Raw genomic sequence first — 16391 nt, forward strand, 5'->3', positions numbered from 1 at the left:
CTGATTTCCTGTCTGTAGAATTTGCAGCTCAGATACAGACCACCCTGCTCAACCAGTCTATGCCCACCCTACATTAACAGCACTCTCCCCCTTAACCGGTCTTTCCATGAATGCATTACCACTCCAAAAGCTCTGCATGCTAGCCACAACGGTGGCATAGTGCCAAAGCACAGAATCATACAGTATGGAAACATGCCCTTTAGCCCACTTTGTCTGTGCTAATCCCATTTGCCTGCATTAGGCCCCTATCCCTCTCCTCAGTATCTGTCCAACTGCCTTTTGGATATTTAAATTGTATCTACCTCTACCACCTCCTCTGGTAGCTCGTTCCAGATATTCACCACCCTGTGTGGAAAAACTTACCCCTCAGATCTCCTTTAAATTTCTTTCCTCCAACCTTAAACCTGTGCCCTCTAGTTCTAGATTCCCCTGCCCTGGGGAAAAGATTCTGGCTATCGTATCTATGCCCCTCATTTTTATAAACCTCTATAAAGTCACCCCTTGCTTACTATACTTCAGTGCGAATAAACCCAGCCTTCCCAATCTCTCTTTATAAACTCCATCCTGGTGAATATCTTCTGCACCCTCTCTCTAGCCATCACATCCTTCCCGTAGTGTGGCAACATCAACCGTACACAATAAGTACAATCTGAACAATGTTTTGTAGAGCTGCAGCATGATGTCCAAACTTTTATACTGAATGCCCCAGACTATGAAGGCAAACATACAAAATGCCTTCTTCACTGCCCTATCCACCTATGTCGCCACTTTCAGCTAACTATGGACGCCCCCCAAGGTACCGCTATATGTCAACACCAAGGTCCCTACCAGTTACTCTACATACCTTACCACAATTTGATTTCCCAAGTGCATTACCTGACACTTGTCTGGATTAAATTCCATCTGCCATGGCTTTCCAGCTGATTTATTTTCAGCTTTGAGCTGCTGTCTCACAGCTCTAGGGACCCTGACCTCAGATACTGTCTGTGTGGAGTTTGCACATTCTCCTTGTGACTGTGTGGGTTTCCTCTCACATCCCAAGGACATGCAGATAGGTTCAGCCGCAATAAATTATTCCTTAGTGTAGGTTAATGGTTCAAACTTATGAGCATGAGTGAGATAGAGTAATTTTCAATGGTGCAGGGAAACTAGGAAAGGGGGAATGGGACAAACTGGATTGCTTCCTTGGGAGCTGACATGGATCTAATGGGCCAAATGGTTTCCTTCTGTGGTATTGGTTTATTATTGTCACTTATATTGAGGTACAGTGAAAAACTTGTCTTGCATAGCGTTCGTACAGATTAATTCATTACGGAGTGCACTGAGGTAGTACAGAGTGCATTATAAGACTTACCAAAGTTTCACAGGTACACTTCCCAGCAGGGATCAGTGCACTGTGAGCAATCAGCAAGGGAGCCCAGATCACTATCACAATTGCAAGTAATGCAGCACAGATAGGAGTTTAAATGAGACAAATTCCTGGTTTGAGAGACTTGGGACAAATTATTCAGCAAGGCAGGTGGATGTTACTTTGCTTGTTTGTAAAAAGATAAACCCCAAGGATGCACATCCCAAAGAGCAAGCAACCATCTTGCAAGAGCTGCAGGAAGTAATTTATATTTATTACAAAGTTTTGTTCACTGTGCAGTTTTATTTTTCCAGAGCAATTTAACTCCAAACAGAATGAAATGGCCAATGGCCTCAATGTGAATGTAACAGACGCAGCAGCAAGTTATTGATCTCAATACATTGACTTCAACAAATGCCACAAGATCTAGTCAGCCTTGGCAAGCCTGCAACTAACTTACTTACAAAGCGTGCCTTTAATTTTAGGAGAATATTTACATTATATTGCACTGGTCATAGAGAATCCCTATCTCAAAATATGGGAACATTGTTCAGGAAAGTAGCAAACAATCTTAAACCTGATATCACAACAATTTACAAAAGAATTAATTTAATACAATTAAATGATCTAAGATTACCAGAAGGGCAACAAGCCCACGTATCAGGTTTTGGAATCAGTGCTTCATACTCAAAACAGTAAAACTTTCCATCAGTCTTCAGCCTCGAGAGAAGATTTCTCATTAATGTAAGGTGAAACCGAGCAAAAAATAAAGCAAAGTTTAATGATTAAGGCATCAAAATTGCACAGAGGAAAAAAGATGGAGCACATCACAAGCTCAGGAGACCAAACAGAAATGAGTGTGAAGTGTTCAAAACTGCAACAAAGTAATTGCACCCACCTTCTCTCCACCTATCAGTTTTGAGGTCTGACAATGCTTAAAGTTTAACTGTAGTATTCAAAACTAGAACACTGCCATGGTCTGGAGGAGGAGGAGCAAAGACTTGCTCTCTCCTCTCCCTCCCAGTAATTCTGACACTGTTTTTACATCTGCATCTTATGGTCCAAAAACATTCAAAGGATCATCAAAAATGTTTGCAGCTTTGCCGTCTGGTGTGCTGGTCGGAATGGCAGCCTGGTTTGATTTGGTCTTGGGTTTGAGTTGTTTCTTGGCACTGGCTGAGGATGAGGCAGAAGCAAAAATATCATCTGAAATACAAAGACATCAGCAACTTAGGCAAGAATACATGCCTTGCAGACCTAGATTTCAGCACCTAGAAACAACACTGCGGGTGGAAAGGTGGTCAGGGGGTGAAGGGGAGCCAACTGTACTGCATGAAACAAGAAAAACTAAAGCCAGGAGTACAAGCTATATACTGAGGTTATTTTAAATTGCATGAAAAGTTTAGTCATGCACGCATGATTGAGAGAAAGAGTCCCATTCCTCCATCGTCGTTTAAAATCCAAGTTAGGAAGTTATCTCAAAGTTTTCCTTGTAGTGCAGAAATGGCATCTAACAGCGGAATAAAAACAGAAAACACTGGGAACACTCAAGAGATCTAGCACCTGCAGTTTTTTTTTGATTTATTCAATTACTATCTCCTTTCTCACCAGAATTACAAGACTGATGAAGTTTATCAAGGGGAACATTTAATTATCCCAAAACAAATTAACAATATAAAAGATAGTTAAGCAGAAGATTTGGGGAATTCAATTGCAACATCTATACTATTAACAGATTCAAAGTCTGTGAATGAAGGGTGAAGTGTAGAGGTAGGCATGTTGGACCTTGCGATCTATTCACATCACCTTTCCATCACTTCCTAGAAGGCAATGGTATTAAGCAGAGCACCTACCTGCTCTTTAGTTCTGTTCTCTACGGGACATGGATTACAATGAGGTGGAATCCCTGTATATCTGTGTGATACCTGGGCTTGATTGGCAGTCATTAAAGATTCAAATGTTCTTAAATGTACCTTCAATGAGGTAAAAGTTAACCTCTTAAACAGGAATCACTGTTGAAACTGGCTAAGAGGTTAACGAAGGGGCACACACATGATATCTACATTCTGCAGATCAAGACTCTAAAGCTATTTGCTTGGATGGTGCAAAGAATCCTAGGCTTTGGTTACAGGTAAAGACTAAAGAAACCAGGTCATTTGATCAAACAAGGAAAATAAAAGAACAACCTGACAGGGCTTGCAAAACCTTGATTACATAAATTAAGGAAAACAGATTGGTGAGTTAATGTTGGGGGGAATATCAAGTTGTATTTATTTACTAACAGACTGCTTTTGGGGTGTGGAACTCCCTACCACCAACAACACATCAAGATTCATTCCAAATTTTGAAAGGGAAGACAGTGGGCAGCACAATGGTGCAGCTAGTAGACTGACTGCCTCACAGCGCCAGAGACCCGGGTTCAATCCTGAGCTCGGGTCCTGTCTTTGTGGAGTTTGCACGTTCTCCCTGTGACTGCATCTTCCTACATCCCAAAGTGTGTGTCAGTAGGATAATGAGCCATTGTAAATTGCTCCTGGTGTGTAAGTGAATGGTAGAATCTGGGGAGAGTTGACGAAACTACAGGGAAAATTTGAGTGGAATTAATGTAGGATTAGTGTAAAACAGTGCCTGATGGACAGAGGGCTGAAGGGGCTGCTTCATGCTCTACAACTGCATGACTATTTGAAAGAGAACAACTTTAGATACCTCACCAGGACAGTGCAACGGAGGAATTAGAATGCCTCTGTTCAGAATCAACACTGGCACGACAGGCTGACTGATCTTTTTCTGTGCTTATAGGATTTTAATAGCAGAAGGTATCGGTCAGAGGGAAGTATTCGAAGCAAGACCCTCACACGTCAGTGCTAGTTCCACTGTTCTTTTCAATGATGGGGGTGAAATCAAGGGCCTGGATTTGGGTAATCAGTATATAAATAACTTTATCGAGAAACTTTGAAATTCAACACCAAGACAAAATATCCATGGCTGAGGGGATAGAGCAGGGGCTTTGAATTAACTGGATTACTCCTTCAGAGAGGAAGAACTGAAAATTCTTTGCCGTACAATTCTACAGTGCTTTGCTACACAGGGCATTATACATCTTAGGTAACGTCCTTTCCTTATGCGGTATTTACATACCCATGTCATCGTCAAATATAGACTTCGTTTCAATCTTCTTCCTGCTCTTCTTCTCTTTTGGAGCTATTTTTATGTCAGCAAATATGTCAACATTGTCATCGAAGAGGTTTCCATCCGTGTTTCCCTCAGTCTTTTTCTTGGTTAAGGTGACAGATTCTGTGGCAAACAAGTCATCCTAACACAAAGGAAAAAAATCTCAGCAGGCAATACCCGAAACTTACTTTCTGTAAGAGCTGCATCATCAGAATTGTTGGTAGATTACACATAACCAATCTAATTTTAACATACAAAAACGTTACCTCAAAGATGTCTATTGATTTTGATGTCTTTGTTGATGGCTTAGTTGTCTCTGGTTTTGCTGTTCCAAAAAGATCTTCAACATCTTCCTCTTCGAGGAAAGCAGCAGATTTGGGTTTCTTCATGGTTTGTTTACTTGACCGGAAAAGGTCATCATCACTGGGTGCAAAGATCGACTGGACTGGATCCTTCTTCAGCAGGGAGTCCGTTCTGCCAGTTGCAGCAGGTAGTCCCTGCACCAAGCTCGATTTGAATGAATCACCTGAACTAAAGAGATCAGAATGAAGATTTACGCTGGCCACAGAGAGTGGGTCAGCATCTTTATCAGGGGAAATTTCAATGGGCAATGTTAACACTGCAGGAGGGGTCTTGTTTGGACTTGATTTCTGCACCAGGTCTTTCTGTGAAACACCGTTTTTCACTGAAGCACCGTCAGTTTCTGATCGCTGGTCCACTTCTTCCACCTCAGCAGACTGTTGAGCTGCCAATCGCCGTGCCTCCCTCGTTGGAGGGCGACGCTTCCTTGCTACTTTTGCACGGCTCTGCAAGATAACAGGATGGACTACCAGTGAATATCTTAGCAAGGAATGTGACCCAACAGCAGGCAAAGCTCATGCTAAACTGTACTGTTTAGTTAGGCACAGTATATACATTATACATGCGGTAATACTCTATATAGAGTACAAAGTGCTGGACGCTCTAACTAATCAATCACACTTACATACTTACTTCACCATCAATAATAAACTTGACATATATTTAATTTTGTTACCCTGGAAGTTACTTCTTTTGGCATCTTCTTTGTGCAACTTTTGGCTTCCTATTTCAGATTACTTCCTTGGATCACCCTCAATACCCTACAGTTTACACATTCTCTCCGTGATTATGCAAGTGTCCTCTGGGTGCTTCGGTTTCCTTCCATAACCCAAAGACATGCTGGAGGCTAATTGGCTACAGTAACCAACCTTTAGTGTTGGTTAATGGCAAAACATAATCAAAAGGGAGTTGGAGTTGATGGGTACGTGTGAGAATGTAGCAGGGGTACAGGGAAGAGGAGGAGGGGGGGAGAATGGGACATGGGATTGCTCCCCTGGGAGGTGGCATGGACCTAGTGGGCAAAATGACCTTGTTACTCAAGAGTCCTTTCAGATGCCAAGATGTCATAACAAAATTATTGGTGCGCCAGAAATAAGTGCAGTTATCCACGTGATCCTTAATTACAAAGGAACAGAAGGCGGCCACTCAGCCCCTCCAGCCCATTCTGCATTCAACCTGTGCCAGCTGCCTGCCTTAGTTCCCAAACTCTTAATGCACATGCTTAACAAAATGAACCTATTGCTGTTTATACATTTTTAATTGGCTTCTAGCCTTAATATTGGGGAGGGAATAGGCAAGTGGATGGAATATTCTGTGATTTCCACAACCCTAAATACTTCCTGACATCACCTCCAAAACCTTAGCTCCACTTTTACTATTCCCATTTGTGCGGACTTGCCCATTGGATAAAATAGTTTCACCTTATGTTCTCAATCAACGTCTTAAATCACCTTAATGCCTCAATTAGATTACACAATCTTTCATGCAGAAAGTTAACAAACCTAGTTTATATAAACTGTCCTCACAATTTAACCCTTGCAGCCCAAATACCATTCTGGTGAATTTGCCAGGTTCTCCAAGCATGGCCAATATGTCATTATTGAAGTGCTGCACCCAGAATGGAACTCAGTATTGAAAGGCAAATCAGATGGCGTTTTAGGTCTGATATACTAAAATCGTAAGGAAACTGTAACACCAGTAACAAAATGGATTTAAGTCTTTGCATGATGAAAACTCCTTATATAAAATGAATCTATTCCAAAAATTCTAAAACTTATTAAAAGTATTCTTTATGCCTTTTATCCTCAACAATGCAAATTGGCTGGTTAGTTTTCCTTTCCCCTCCAGGGAATTTTTCAGTTAGAGAATTCCAGATAAACTCATTTTTCGGAAACTTAGACTTACACACAGCCAAACTAGCGACTGGAAGCTCAAGAATTTCAACCACATTTAGTTCATAAACTTGCCTTTTAAATACTTCTGAACAAATTCTTCAACCTTTTTATATTTGAAATGAAATGGGTGGTCTGGCTCCTCTCAATGCTTTAACTTATGATTGCGATAAGAAATTCACCTTTAATGTCAACACAAGACAATTAAGAACATCCTATCTGGCTAAACGGTTTAATTTTTGTCAAAACTTACCTTATTAACATTGTGCAAAGTGTCCACCTGGACGGGCTGATTGAAACTCACACTGCTGCCCTCACCCACTGCTGATTCGGAAGCTGTGGCAGTATTCTGGGACGCAGCCGATGGAGATGGAAGCGACTTTGACCCAGGCACAATGCCTTGAAATTTGGGTGAGGTGCCTGGCAGGAGGCTCGCCGGATTAATCGCCAGGTTTGCCTACAGAGAGAAAAGTATTAGGGAAATTGGGGATATGACGTGAACTCATAAAGCCATAAATTAGTGGCGATGAAGGAAATAAGTCTAGCATGTGCACACCGATTTTAGTGCGCAGTTAGAAGCAGAGTGAGGTGCTGTTAGTTTTTAAGCAGTGAAGACATGAGGGTTTTGATATTCAGTAACGGCCTGCAAAAACCTGGTTATGAAGCCCATTGTTCCTCATGCACCCAACCCTGCAGCATGCTGTTACTTTTATGGGTGAAAGATTTTACAAAATTCCCCAGTGCTTGGTGCTAGATTTTGCTGTCAATGAAACTTCAAACTGTAAGAAAAAGGTACAAGGTCCCTCAAGCCTGATTTGCCATTCAACATGCTGCTGGCAAATCCTCGAGGTCACCCTCCTTCATTTTGTGCTCAAAACCCTTAATCTTGAAAATAGTCAACAACTCTCCACACTGCGTTCCAAGGTGCAGAATTCCACAGTTTTGCAACCCCAAATTTCTCCTTGTGGTCCAAGAGAAATTGAGACACGAATCATTCTAAAAGCCTTGACTCCATCAATCCCTCCTACAAAAGGCGATAACGCAGATTGCAGTAGAGACAAAACAAGCTTAAGCCATTGATCTAGCACCTCAACAAAAAGCAATGCAACTCGGCTCTTTAACCACCATGACTAGTCTTCTCCCCTCAGAATCAAAGCTTCACCACTCTCCTTAGTTGGCAAGGAAACCTGCCAAAGTGGTAGCAAGTCGCATGGAGTAAGTGATCCAGACTTGGTCCCTGATTTAGGAGATAAGTGGACCTGATGTGGCAACAGCTTGGGTCAGCTGCAGGTAATGGGTTCAGGTGTGTGGTTCCTTCTGGAATGGAAGTCAATCAAGTAGAGGTCCCAGTTAGAAAGAGGGGCCATGTGGGATGGGTGAGGATAGCATCAGATGAGTAACTACAGCTTTCTTCAATCTGAAAATCAGGCAAATACAGCTACCAGCAAAGTCACTTGTGGAAACGATCTAGAGGAACCCTGTTTATCTCATCATAATGCCTCATCTAGCTTCCTCCAGTTGTAGTTGCTACAAGCACAGTGAAACCTGGCTGGAAATACTTAAAGAATACAGGTCAGCACCAACATGAGGCATCATTGAGCATTTCTGAAGACAAAGAAGTGATTGCACAAAGCAGGAAGTGTCCAAAGTAACAAAGAATTTCATTAATCTTAGAAATAAGTTACAAAAAAAGTTACTTGGAGTTTTCCAATCCGAGAGGAAGGTCCTTTTGTTTTAATGGGACCCGTATTGGTTTGTCTCTGTGGAGGGAGGGGTAAACAAAAAAATCAGGAAATGATGAGAGAGCAAAATCGTTTCCCATTATAATGTTCATGTCCCTTTCTCACATTTCATTGAATTGTCTTGTTAACAGTTTATACTCATGCTTATTATCACCTGATCTGTCTTAAACATTCTCCAGAGTGTCTTTTGTCTTATACCTCACTCCTCTTTCCCCTTCCTGCACCCCTACTCTGCTTTGAAACTGTTCTGAGGAAGGGTCTCTAACCCGAAACATTAACTGGTTTCTCTTTCCACAGGTGCTGCTTGACTGGCTGAGTTCCTCCAGCATTTCTGTTTTTGCTTCATCATATGTTTGGAAGTGCCAAGGCTTACCTTGTGTTCCACAGTAGGCTTTTTAGATACTCCAATAAAGAGATCCTCATCATCTTTGTCTTCAAAAATATTGGACTTGGATGAAGGTGCTTTTGCAGACGATGGCTTCTTGTAAAATTGAAAATTAAAGCTTTAGCAGCCTGTTTTCCTGCTCTATGACACCAATGAAATACCAACAAGAAACATTTAAATATACTCCGATTATACCAATCAACTCTTAGCTGATTCGTGTGGATTAGGAAAAAGTGCGACTTCTTTTTTAAAACCTGACAACTACAGACTATATATAAAGTGATCTAGTCAGAAAACAAGGAGCATTGTGTTGTTTTAATCCTATTAATTGTTCCAGACACGAATCAGAGAGGACAGGGCAGTGCACTAAACTAACCTCCCCACTCACCTTTCCTAATCAGCAAAATAGGAATGATTCCAATTCACCCCTAGAGCTGTTTCATCTATTTTATCCTCACTGTAGAAATGTGGAAGTCTTTACTCAAAAGCTTTATTGATCACTTTTTTTAAAAAACTAAATTAAATTAAAATTAAATTTTTAATTTAAAAGAAGTCCTATTATAAATTCTAAATGAAAATCAGATGCTTGAAATCAGACTTAAAAACATAGAACACCAGAAACACTCAGGTCAGGCAGCATTTGTGAACAGTAAGAAAGTTTACATGTTAGGTCAAAGATCCTTTGTCAGAACAGGGAAAGTGATTTTAAAAAGTTCACAGAGAAGGCAGGGGAGGGACAGAAAGACAGAAGGAATCTCTCTGGAAGGGTGAGAAGAGGGTTGCCATGGGAATTACTTCATCCAGTCAATGGGCAAATGGGGACAGTTAGAGAGAAAATATGGAGATAAGGGCCTTTAGAGCACGAGAATACGGAGAAAGGAACATGAAAAGCTACAAAACGCAGAGCTGTAACACATGCCCAGCAGGTCAGGCTGTATTAATGGAGAGAGAAAAACTTAGCAAACGTTACAGATGGATTAAGAAGCAGACAGTTCTGATACCGTTTCTGGAAGGCTACAACCTGCCCTGAGGGAAGAGGAGATGCTGTTTCTTAAGATTATGTTGGGCCTCATTATAAAAATACAAGAAGCCAAAGTCAGGGAAGTTGTAGTGGGATGGAGAATTAAAGTGGCAGGCAACAGGGAGTTCCGTCATTCCACAGACTGAACCAGGAAATTCACCACTTAGTCATCCAATCTGTGCTTGATCTTTCCAATGTACAGGAGTTCACATCATGAACACCGAATACAATATACTTGGTTGGAAGAAGTGCAAAAGAATAATTGCTTCACTTGGATGGACTCTTTGAGTCCCTGTATGGTGGGAAGGAAAGGGGTAAAGGCACAGGGGTTGCACCGCGAGCAGTTGCACAAGAGGGTGTCATAAGAGGAGTAGTTGGTGGGGAGGAAAGAGTGAACCAGGGAGCAGCAGAGAGGATTGCCCCACTGAAATGCTGAAAGGGAAGGGGAAGGGAATGTGTATCTGGTGATGGAATCTTGTTGATGCTGGCAGAAATTGCTAAAAACTATCTATTGAATGTGGAGTGTGGTGGAGGGTGAAGGGAACTCTATCCTCGCTCTATCCAAGAGCAGATGAAATGTGGAAAAGGGATCTTAGATGTGAAACGTTAACTGTTTTTCATTCCACAGATGCTGCCTGACCCAAGTGTTGCCAGCACTTTCAATAATAAATTCCATTGGAAGTAGTCTCTGGCCAGGAGTGAAGCTGGGATTAACTCCAACAACACTTCCATTTCAAAATGTTTTTCCCTCTGTCCCAACAGAGGTTCTGACACTTGTACATACAGCATTTACTAATATCATTTGTGATTGTTTAACTTTCCTCTTTATTACTACCTTGGTGCTGCTAAACAAGTTGTCAGCTGTGTCGAAGAGATCGTGGCTGGGAAGTTCCACTGCCTTGGTCTGAGGTGACAGTGGAGGGTTAATGGGAGGTTTCACTTCTGTCTTTTTAACCTGCAACACAAGCCCAGGGTCAAGAGGCATGAACAGAGCTGCTTTTTTATTTTTGCTTTCCAGTCTGTTATTTCTAAGTACTCCATACGCTTCAATGAATCACTTCTCCCGATCCCTCACATAAACATTTTAAAGCAGGCTTACAATTTAATAAACTAACAATGGAACTGACGCAAAGAGTGTTGAAGTCAAGATATTCACATATTTTGGGTGCCAAATTCTGAAGTTAGTGGGGACACAAGAGAAAGCGAACAGATCTGGAAACTCCTTGCACACAGGGTACAAAATGGGAAAATCCAGATGGTGAGAAGCTGGCTGCTTAATGACAGTTGAGCCCAAACCCATTCTCACCCGTCAGCCAGTCATTGGGTGGCAATCAGCAGAACTCTGCCCACCACTCACATCCTGCTCGTTCTCTGGGCTACTGCAGAATTATCCACTCTACCAGCCAAGACACCAGTGATGCAGCATTAGCTGCTGCTGGAGGCATCGACAGCTCATTACTATATTAACATGATATTTTGGGCACAATTACAATGAGCCTTAGGTCCCAGGTCCTTAGATTTTTCACTTTATGAATGCTGCTGTTAGAAAAATTGTATTTTAAAAAGTGGTTTCAATCTCTGAGCAGATCTGAAAAAGAGTACTGTACACGCAACATGCAGAACCAAACACTGGCTGTTGCTTTATCAACCCCCACGACAAGGCACAAATTGCACTTCTTACCACGGCTTCTGTAATGTAGGAAGGGTGGGTAAAAATTAGCTCCAGTCTGTTCCAAGGTCTGAAATGCACCCAATTTGCTTACCCAATGAGCAACCCTGGCCCCAGTATATTACAGTGAAAGCTGCAAATGGTTCTCTGGTGTCAAAGGGCACCTGGCAGCTTCCTTATAAATCACTCTGGCAGTGGCCCTCATGTATTTTCTCAAAGTGGGATTGTGGTGGGAAGAATAAGGATTGATCGTGATAACTGGGACCACTGTTGAACTAGGAACAGAACTCCTGTGCCTTCGAGCTCCATTTTCAGGCAAGGATTTAAGTTAATAATATTTTTTCTTATTGGCACTTTTTGGGAACAACCACATGTAGATCCAGCTATCCTGAATCCAGCTGGATCATAGGTAGCTACTTTCAGGCCAGACACTTCAAGAAATGGGCTTCAAGAAGGCAACACTTGTGTCAGCACCTTATTTGCATAAGATGCAGACACAAATCCTGGCACTTACTTGAGCTTCTCTCAAAACGATGGGCAGTGCACTACTGGCACTGAACACACCCATTCACACTGCCCATCACATTGTATGCTTTGGCCTACAAAAACAAGTGAACAAATGTCCACGTCAACCTTCCTGACTGTTGCATTCCCTCAGGTTTACTACTCCATCTCTCCACAAAAAATACAGATGAATTTAATAAATCATGCAAACATACTGGTAACATACCCTGTTGGCGGCACCAGCATTCCAAGTTAGAGAAGGGGGATCCAAGAATCAGCAAGAACACTCTTAAAATATTATTTTAGCAATTGAGAATTAGATTTTGAGAGATCTAGATTTTGTTAGATCATTACTATCCCAGACATCAGGACAGTTTCATGCTCCAATTCACCCTTCCCTCAGCACAGCCATTGATGTAAAGGGCTCTGGGATGTCTACAGATCATGGAAGACACTACATAAATACAAGTTTTTTTTTGCTTCTGCTACTCAAGTCACAAATGCAATACTTTTCAAACTGTAGATTATAACCAGATCCTGTACAATATTTGTTACAGTATCTGTAAAGCATGGGATTGCTTGACCACTAGGCACAGGTTCTGGTTAGTCTCATTTTCTTTTCCTTATTTCTCCAAGAATAAAGGAAATGGTCCAGGAAGGAAGATTAGACCCATTAGTTGTTACTATCCTGTACACAGATCTATTAATTTTTGCTATTTCCAAAAAATATTTACATTAGCAGCATCCTAGACCAAGGAAACTGATGTTCCAGGCATGCTGTGAAGATTCGGTGTCCACAAGATTAAAAACTACATTTAAGTTTTTGAAAAAAGATTTCAAGCTAAGACAAATACACGAAAGCATTGGATGTTCCTCAAAAGAAAACTTAGTACTCTGCTGCCAGGAAAGTGCCATCTCCTTCCCCTCCCCTCCCTCAACTCTTACATTTCAGATCTTCCTGAACTTCAAGGTTCATATGCACACTCAGAATTGGAGTAGGGCTGCTTGTTACTAACTAAGCTGAAGAGCTGGAAGCTGGGCTCTGCTCCCCATCTTGCCAAACCCAGTGAGTGGCCATGGTTGGACCAAATGACCTAAATTCAGACCACATGGCTCAAGAACAGCATCCAAAGGCTTGACATGACTCTGAAGCTTTCCTATCCCACGGCCCATGGCTCTCGATGAGCACTAGATGCTCTGCAGTCACCGCTGTGTTCCAGTGTGCAACAAAGACGTTCGGACCATCTCATATTCACAGCCAAACCATAAAAAAATTCCCACACGTTAAATGCAACTCTCCACAAATATGTGCTTAACACTGTTCTAGGTGATATCTAATAGACATTACCACTTAATAAAGTTCAGAACTCACCTCTGGTTTCCGTGCATCAGCAAAGAGGTCAACGTCTGGGTCATTGTCCTTCTGCTGGTGGTGACTGAATAGCAACTCTTCATCCTGGAACACTCTGGTACTTGTACCACTCTCAGGAAGCTGCAGGGAAGAAAACGACTACTGCCACTTGTGAAGCACTAATTGCGGCCTACAGCGAGAAACCTGTTCTGTGGTTTACCTTTTCATCGTGAACTAGATTACACTGCTTAACTGTGTCCTCCAGATTCTCATCCTCCTCATCATCAAACAGACTGACTACTGCTTTGCGATTGCTCTGCAATTCCTCCTGTGAACCACGGGTACTTGGTTTAGAACAAGCATCATCTCCCTGGGAAGTTACACCATTTGAGGTCACCTGAAAGGAAAAAAAAAATGAAGTTTATTATGGTGGTGCTGAAGTTTTCTAATTGTCGTAGCAACACAACCATCCCTTTGGGAAGGAATGCAAGTGTCTTTATGCACTCTGGTCTAAGTGTCCAAAGTGACTTAGAGCGATATGGCCCAAATGCGGGGAAATGGGACTAGCCTAGTAGACAACTTGGTCAGCAAGGACAAGTTGGGCTAAAGGGCCTGTTTCCCTGCTGTATAACTCTGACTCCAGTATCCCCACATTTAACTGTCCCTGAACTGGCTGAAGCTTCTCAGTTACATCAAATTGTCTGCCACAGTTCAAGATGGCAGACCATCAACTTCAGGTGGACTACAAGTGCAGTCATGGAATACCCAATGCTCAAAAGTATTCTGTACATTCGTATTTGTATTTGATCCGAGTTAAATACCAGCTTATTCTTTCCTTGTTGCTCCAGGACATCGATCCCACCAAACAGAGGGACTGTACCCGGTGGTGTTTTTCTCGTCGCAACCTTCTGCTCCATTTGACTTGTTCCATCTGACTCAACAGAATTATTTTCCACAGCTTTGCTGAACACTGTCGACCCCTGGGGAGCTGCAGCAGGCTTCTGTCAAAACAGATTACGACAATTGTACAACAATGTCAGTGTGAGACAATTTAGGATGTATTATAAACTGCACAAAGGAAATATTGAAGAACAGCCTGCCCTCTTCAATCACCTTGTAACTGCGGCATTTCTTTTCCCTCCATACCTAATGGAGCAATTTCATACCATGGTGCAGCTCTAAAACTGTTTATCCATGTATCAAATCACACCTGTTTGTTCATTGCTCATATTGATAACCCACATTAGCTTCCAGCTCAACAACTTGATTTTATAACTCCCCTTCCCATCATAACATTTACTCCCCTATCCCTAACGTCCTGCAGCAATACAACCCTCTTTGGTATTTGGGCTAACTCCTTCAATCCATCCATAGACACCTACCCTCTTCCCTACACCTTCCAGCTGTCTTCTCTCCTCAAAACCCAACTCTTTGAGCAAACGTTTGGTCCTTTGCCTTAACATATGGGCAGGTGTCAAAATTTGGTTGATGAGATTCCTATGAACCATTTGGAATACTTTTACTGTGTTTTGGCACTATATAGATGCAAGTCGCAGATGCAAGCTACCCAAGAACCAGTTCCTTCTACACAAAGCTAATTAGCAAATCCAAAGGCTATCTGATAAAGAGACAGGAATTTGCATTTACATTGTGCCACTAACGTTAGGCTATCTCAGTGTTTTACAGCCTTAAAGTACTTTTTGTAGCAATCATTACGCTGTGTGGTGATAGCTCTGCTCCAGACTCTGTTCCTGCTGAGTACCATGTCAGGAGCAGGTACTAGGCTGATCTGCCAAATCCTCAGAAGCCAGTGACAACAGCTCTACCAGAAGCCAGACTAGGTTCTGCAATGCAACCAGATTCAGGGTCCAGTCTTGAATAATGGTTATCTATGTGGCTCTGGTCCAAGTTACGGGAGCTCCTTTTATTAACACATGTAAAAACAATAGCATTTTTCAGTCAATAATATCATATAGCATTTTAAATGTTAATACCTGAGCAGCAGGTTTGCTGACTGCTGGCTTAGATGCAAAGAGATCATCTTCATCATCATCTTCAAACAAAAGAGAAATTTTCTGGGATTTCTTTTGGCTAGAAAAGGAAAAGTTAATTAGAAATGAAACCCAGGAAGGATGTCAGAAACCTTTATCTGTTAACATCCCAAAGTATTTAAGTGTATTCAAAATCTCAGCCTGCATCACCTTTCTCAACCTCAATCATCAGGGAACACCGAAGAGGGAGATAAGTAAACTGTGGGTAATAAACGATACAAGGAAGGGAAAGGGCACGTATGATTAAAAATGACATATTTTCAAAAATATGCCTTTCTGAAGCAAAAGACCAAAGAATTCAACTCAATTCAGGTTCTGAACTGCTTTTAAACACCACAAAGGACAGATTACACATGACAAGGTCAATGTTTCCAGATATCTAAAGTCAGCAGATATGACTCAATCCCAATACAAAAGCCAATTAAGCAAGTCACCTGTCTTACCTTTAGATCCATAAACAACTTAGAGGTGAGGGAATAAAGAACAATAACCATGTCTGAATTTAGAGAAACAAAGGACTGCAGATGCTGGAATCTAGATGAAAAACACTTTGATGCTGGAGGAACTCAGCAGGCCAGGCAGCGTCTGTGACATTGACTGCTTGCTTTTCTCCACGGACTGCACGAGGTAATTCTGGAACGTCTGGTTTATATCTTGGGTATTTGTAAAGGTGACCAGTTGTCCCAGGAATATAGATGGTTTCTGGAGGTGGTTGGAAAGTCCAAGTAGCACAGCACATGATCCACATAATGCACATTGTGTGGGCAGCAAATCTGTGGCCTGGATCATGCCGCTAGTTCTATTGTTTTGCTTTCCAATAAGTGATCATTTTCCCTTCTCCTAGTTAAGAGTCTACGCAGCACTGCACGGCCCCCAGCGACACAATGCACACTATCA

General features: G+C 41.9%; 1 protein-coding gene across 19 annotated transcripts in view; it reads right to left on the reverse strand.

The window, feature by feature from the left end:
• Positions 1-1327: 1327 nt before the first annotated feature.
• washc2c (WASH complex subunit 2C) overlaps positions 1328-16391 on the reverse strand; it is a 55480-nt gene continuing 40416 nt past the window's right edge. For 9 of the 19 annotated variants that reach the window (XM_052041418.1, XM_052041413.1, XM_052041417.1 and 6 more), the window contains 11 exons: positions 15438-15534; positions 14265-14444; positions 13664-13840; positions 13465-13584; positions 10755-10874; positions 8887-8994; positions 8469-8531; positions 7025-7228; positions 4786-5325; positions 4487-4661; positions 1331-2554 (listed from right to left, as the gene is read on the reverse strand). In XM_052041418.1, the coding sequence (XP_051897378.1) occupies positions 2403-2554; positions 4487-4661; positions 4786-5325; positions 7025-7228; positions 8469-8531; positions 8887-8994; positions 10755-10874; positions 13465-13584; positions 13664-13840; positions 14265-14444; positions 15438-15534 (1936 nt within the window). In that variant the 3' untranslated portion in view covers positions 1331-2402. Of the gene's footprint in view, positions 2555-4486; positions 4662-4785; positions 5326-7024; positions 7229-8468; positions 8532-8886; positions 8995-10754; positions 10875-13464; positions 13585-13663; positions 13841-14264; positions 14445-15437; positions 15535-16391 lie in introns of all 19 variants that reach the window. The other 10 variants (XM_052041422.1, XM_052041411.1, XM_052041410.1 and 7 more) reach the window with 10 other exon arrangements.

Source organism: Pristis pectinata, chromosome 30 (genome assembly GCF_009764475.1).
Source record: "Pristis pectinata isolate sPriPec2 chromosome 30, sPriPec2.1.pri, whole genome shotgun sequence".
NCBI classification, from domain to species: Eukaryota; Metazoa; Chordata; class Chondrichthyes; order Rhinopristiformes; family Pristidae; genus Pristis; species Pristis pectinata.